This window comes from Lonchura striata, chromosome 1 (assembly GCF_046129695.1).
Source record: "Lonchura striata isolate bLonStr1 chromosome 1, bLonStr1.mat, whole genome shotgun sequence".
NCBI classification, from domain to species: domain Eukaryota; kingdom Metazoa; phylum Chordata; class Aves; order Passeriformes; family Estrildidae; genus Lonchura; species Lonchura striata.
The window spans coordinates 109,137,061-109,143,060 of record NC_134603.1 but is presented as its reverse complement, the minus strand read 5'-3'; the positions used below and the strand labels follow the sequence as shown (position 1 = coordinate 109,143,060).

At 45.5% G+C, this 6,000-nt stretch overlaps 1 protein-coding gene across 2 annotated transcripts in view; it reads left to right on the top strand.

Annotated features, from left to right (window-relative positions):
* Positions 1 to 1,627: 1,627 nt before the first annotated feature.
* Positions 1,628 to 6,000, top strand: part of DCLK3 (doublecortin like kinase 3) — a 29,490-nt gene continuing 25,117 nt past the window's right edge. The window contains exon 1 of one of the 2 annotated variants that reach the window (XM_021553220.2): positions 1,628 to 1,729. In XM_021553220.2, the coding sequence (XP_021408895.2) occupies positions 1,669 to 1,729 (61 nt within the window). In that variant the 5' untranslated portion in view covers positions 1,628 to 1,668. Of the gene's footprint in view, positions 1,730 to 1,898; positions 1,965 to 6,000 lie in introns of those variants that run through there. The other variant, XM_021553221.3, reaches the window with a different exon arrangement.

Genomic DNA, 6,000 nt, shown 5'->3' with positions numbered 1-6,000 from the left:
TTTTGCAACCTGAGTTTTGACTTGTTTATTAGACAGCTTTTGTCTATGCTTTTATTTTACATAGTTTCACTCACCACATACTCTAGCCAAATGCTAATTCTCCATGTCAAAGAATGAGTAAAGATATTTCAGCTTTATACCCATTTCTTTATAAGCACAGTGAAATATGTTTCAGGGAAAATATCGTTCAAGATCTATTTTTACATAGGTGTTTGTGTTAGACTCTGTTGCCCCCAAAATGATGAAATACCCTGGAAGCAAAATCATAGAAGACAAGCTGTTAAAAAGGGCAGCTTGACAATACTTTCAGTAAATGGCAAAATAAGAGTATAAGATAAACATTTAGCATGTTCTGCTTTGTCATGTTCATACAGTTTGAGGCCAGAATGACATAACATATTTTAGTCTGACCTACTGGATATCTCAGGCCACTAAATTTTGCCTGTAAGTCCGAATTCTTTGTTGGGATACTGTATTTACCAGTTATTTATACAGTATTTACATATTATTTCCCACAGAGACATCTTGTGTTACTAGGAGATTTCCAAAGAATAAAATACAACTTCCCTCCACAATTTGTGCCAGCGATTATTCACTCCCATCAATAACATTTCTTATTTGAATTTACCTACCTTCAACTTCCAGGCAGTATTTTCCCCTGTGAAGGTATGTATGTGTTGTTACCAAATTGCATCTCCTTTTGTAGCATGGTATGGGGACCAACCTCTATTTTCACAACCCTTAAATCAGTTTTGTGGCTCATCACTTCACACTTCACTTGCATATTTTTCAGGTGTGCTGGCCATGTAGCCAGCATTCCATGGGCTGTCTGGATGAAACAAACTCCTTTCTCATATTTTGCATACATGTTGGGCAAACAGTTCTTCATGCATCCAGCATGCACTTTATTTACATTGCTTAGTGCTTGTCTTTTTTAATCCAAGCAAAATTGAAGTTATATCAGGGAAGGTTTAGGTTGGGTAACAGGAAAAGGTTCTTCCACCAGAGGGTGGTTGGGCACTGGAACAGGCTCCCCAGGGAAGTGGTCACGGCACCAGCCTGACAGAGTTGAAGGAGTGCTTGGACAATGCTCTCGGGCACATGGTGTGACTCTTGGGGGTCCTGTGCAGGGCCAGGTGCTGGACTCGATGATACTTGAGGATCCCTTCCAACTCAGCATATTCTGTGATTCTGTGAATGATTTACCAAGTCTACTTGGCACCTACAGGGCGACAATAAAAGCGTTTTCACTGATGAGCGGGCTGGGAGCAATGCCCCACATGCCACCACCCGGGGACACCCGCGGGAACGCGCGGAGCCCCCGGGCCCCTAACCAACACCCGCGCCCGGCCGGGGGCACACGGGGACACCGCGGCCGGGCCGGGCCGGGGGGCGGCGAGAGGCGGCGGGGCGGTGCCGCCGGCAGGGCAGCCCCGGGGAGGGCGGGCAGCCCGGGGAGGGCTGCGGGGGTGTGACCGCCGGTGTGGCCGGTGCGCGGCCCCGCCTCCCCGCCGGGTCCCCTCCCTCCCTCCCTCCCTGCCGCTCCGTGGCTGCCCTCGCCGGCGGCAGCGTGCGGTGCGGTGCGGTGCGGTGCGGTGCGGTGCGGTGCGGTGCGGTGCGGTGCGGTGCGGGCAGCCCCTGGCCGGAGCCGAGCCCAGCCCCCGCGCTATGCCGGCCGCCGCGCCGCCCCCGCTCCACCCCGCGGCGGGCGCCTGCTGCCACTGCCAGGGTGAGTGCGCCTTGCCCTTCCCTCAGCCCCGTCCCCGCAGGACCCGGCTCCGACCGGCCGCCACTGGGGCTCGTTTCGGGAGGAGGGGGCGAGCTGGCGGCGTGGCGCCCCGGCTGAGGGGACGTGGGGCGGCGGCGGTGAAAGTTCCTGCCCGGGTCCTTGCGGGAAAGCGGGGAAAGCTTTCGGGGGCGTTTGGGCTGGAAAATAGGGACGGAAGACTGGCGGAGGAAGGAAGGTACGATGCCTGTCGGCCGTGGGATTGAGGCGAGGGCTTTGGGAGGGGAGACAGATCCCCGAAGGTCTGGAGTTGGGGTGGTCATTTCGCCGTGCTCCTTTAATTGCGTGTTTTTTGGATTAAAGAGGAGCCCCTTCGTCCCCACAGTTCTGTGTTGTAGAGGAGGCTGGTGAAGCGGAATCGCTGGGAAGCGGGTTGCTTTGGGAAGCAGAGCAGGGGGTGCCGCGGCCCGGAGAGCCGGTCCCGCTGCTGCGCCGGGTCCCGCCGCCCCTGCCCCTTCCCAGGCTGGGCGACGCCGCGGTACCGGGGCCGCTCTGCAGTCCGAGTGCCAAGTCAGCGCTTGCCGCCCGGAAAGGCAGGCACGCTGTCCTCTGTGCCGCCGTAAAAACGGACGATTTGAAGTAACTTGCACTCTTAACAGTCAGCATGAGAGTACTTCACTCGGAGCGAATGCTTATGGGCTGCTCAGAGCACACTGATGCTCTGCAAAGAAAAGTAAATAGAATGCAGCGTAAGGGTTTTAAACCATTGCACAACTGTGTGTTAAAACACACTTGAGGCTGTTGAATCTTCCCGCAGCTGGGAAATCACAACTGGAGGTACACGGGTTACAGGCAGGGGCTCAGAGTGGGGAGGGCTCTTGTGTCAGATGGAGATGCTGTGACAGGTCTGTGGTGCCAGACCTCTCTCGGGAAGAGTGCTGGCTGTGCTCTTGCATCCCCTGGCTTCTGTAGTTATATCAGTTGTGTTTGCTTCTGTTAAATAACTGTGTTTGCTTCTGTTAAATAAAGGAGCAGGTATTTATAGGAGAACTACTCCATAACTTTTCTCCGTGCAGCATTATTTTCTGCCTTCCTCAGGGTACATTCAGTATGCAATGTCAGCACGACTGGACGGGCCACTGGTTTGAGCTAATGGAGCACTTTTCAGATTGTGAGACACAGTATTTGAGAACAACCCCATAAATTGAAACTTTTGCTGCACCAAATACTAAAATGTTTCCTTTCTCAAAAAAGAACAAAGACAACAAAAAATCCCAATGCCTTGCAATAGTGTAAAAAGTTTCTAGCTCCTTCCTCTGAGCATTTAGATTAAAACCCAGCCCGTGTGAGATGGGAGTTTATCCTTGAACCTGATAATTTGTTATGTATGCTTTATTTATTAACTTGATAGAGACACGAAAACATGCATATATGCAAGTTTGCATGCAAGTTTGTCTTCCCACCCCCTTGTTTCCTTTTCTTCTTGTCCCTTTTTTCTCTTGATGCTTCTTGTTTTTTTTTCCTATGATCTGAATGTGATTTTGACACTTTGAAATGTTGAGAACTCAGCAGACTCCCAAAACAGTCAGCAAGTGAAATGAAGCTTACAAAACATATTACAGCTGCTTTATGTAGTAGAAGTGCAGTTATTATAGCAACTTATGCTCTTCTCAAGAGGTAACTGAATTTTATATCTCAGGAAGCCACCCTTCACCTCTCCAGATAAAACTGATCCTGCCGAGTTAGTCTCTTTCTTGTAGCATAATGGCTATGGATCTTCTCAAATAGAATGCCCTTTTCCATGAAAATTTTTGTAGGATGTTTGGACACATAAGCTGAGAGTTAGCTTCTGATAGATCTCCATCTGTGGCTTATTAACCTGAATTGGCTAATTGGACTTAAACTGTCAGCAAAGATAAGATAACTTGGTTTAATTCAAGTTAGTGTCAGCTGTTCAAACCTCTGAATTTGAGCGGTGCTTAAGTTACTTTGTCTAGATTGTTTTTTTTTTTTTTTTTTAATACTTGAGTTAATTACCTTGGGCATTCTAGCCCGACTTTTGAATGTATCTTTATCTGGTAGTGCCACTACGAGCTTTGTATCTGTTTTCACTGCTGCTTTTTCTGGTCATGTTCCGCAAAGCGTCACGGTTTTGGCACCAGCTGGACTTACAGCATGTGATGACTAAGGGAAGTTGTGTGGGATTCATTTCCCCATTTCCAGGATTACCTAGCTTGGTTTGTTTTCTGCAGAAACATCTATAGTTTTATAAAAATAAGACAAGTTCATGGTACTTCCTTCTCTTCCAATAGCTCTAGGGCGAATTGAGTTGGTTTCTGTCACTGATTTTCTCATTTCCTTTAACTTAATAATTCCTTGACATTTAACAACATTTGAAATTAGTGTTACATAGATTTTCTTGTAAATAAAATTAGAATCTTTCTTGTAAATATAATTAGAATCAGAACAGTATAGTGATTTTAGCTGCCTCAGATCTGATCCAGATCTCACTGAAGCTAATGTGAAACTTTTAATTAGCTTCAGTGCAACTTGGATCATAGCTGAAAATGTGGTGGTTGGAGAGGTGAATGTAACATTTCTCTTCATAAAAGTATACTGTTTTCCATGTTTTTCTCAGTTTCAGGATATGGGCTCTGTCCTTTTGGAGTGTGTACTAGATTCTGGAAACAATGAGGAAAGAGTGGGAGCTACTGCCTTGATTGATTCTAATGTAAATTTGGAGTTTGGGTAATCCTTGCATATTGTCCATTTTACCTACCAGTAGCTGGCTTTCAGTGCAAATGAAAGTCAGGCATGTTTACCATCTTCTCTGTGTTGCTAGCATTGTTTACACAGTCTAATTATTGTAAGAATGCAAAACAATTATGCCGCATATTCGTGGAGGAAGCTCTCAGGAGACATTCTGAAAACACCATCTCCCACTCCATCAATAGTGCTAGCCTGCATGTATTCTCCAGGTTTTAGTTTTCTCATCACCCCAAATGTAATTAATGGAAATGCTGGGAAATGTCTAGTGATGTGAAAATCATGATCTGCTTGTCATCATGCTTTTGAGTCTAATTAGCGCTGGCTTACATTTTTCCCTGAGAAACCCATCTTCCTTTATAAGTCCTGTGAAACAATTTGTTTTGCAATATTGACTTCAATATATGAATCTCTTCTGAAAAAGTGGTTCTGTAATAATGGGGTTGGGAATTCTGCTTTTGTATGTGAGTTAACATCTCTTAAATGTGCTATATTTACAAAGAAAACTTCTGTGTGATTTCCCCTTTTGCAAGCCAGATGGAGAATCAGACTCTGCGTGTCTTTCCTTTAGTTATGCAACGAGGTTATTGGTAGTAAAGGATCTGAAAGCTTAATTAAACTCTTGGTGACACCTCTGCAGGCTCTTTTATTTTCACTGGGTTTGCTCAGTTGCAACCGATTAGTCATCAAGTTGAGATTTAGGAAGCAATGCAAATAACGGCTCCCACAAGAAGGAACAGAATCCTGCTCCTTTGACTGAGGCATTGTAGGCTAACAGGACTAAAAAGCAGTTGAAAGCTTATTTTATAATGAAACATGAATAATTAATTTGAAATATATGGTACTTCAGGAGTCAAGAGCATCAACAGTCAAGGGCTCCCTGTACAGTGAGCCTTGAGAAGCACATGGAGGGCTTTGCCAGATGGATTCTGGCAAATGCCACAGTTGTGTAAGATGTTTTTGTTTCCCTCTGTCAGTTCTGTCCCTCTCCTGAAAGATCCTTGGTGGAAAGTCCTGGACTGCAGAGCTGACTTCCCTGGTTACTGGGGCAGACCCTAAAGCAGGAAAACTGCAGAAAGCAGCCATGGCTGTTCCCAATAAAATACACAGCCTGTCATCTTTGAAAGAAATTAAATAAATGAGCAGTTTCATAATATTCTTTTTTTGGTTTTATGCAGCTTAAACCAAGCCTCACACCTCCAAAGACACTGATTCATTTCACGTGCGGTCTTACATTTCACATAGTTCTTCACAAATTATACATCTGTATACTTCTCTATAAGACTTTTCTTTATGCCTGCTTTTTTAATTTGCTACCCTTAAAATGTCAGAAAGAAGATAATGAAAGTGAGGTTCTGCTCCAAAAAAAAGTAAAAATGATGGCACTTGTGAGTCATTACCAGTCTCTATGAAATCTTTACCTTCATCTGCTGCTCTGGGTGTGATTCAGCTCAGTTTAACACTAACACATGGCAGTAACCATCTGTGTTTGCTGTAAATATTTTATT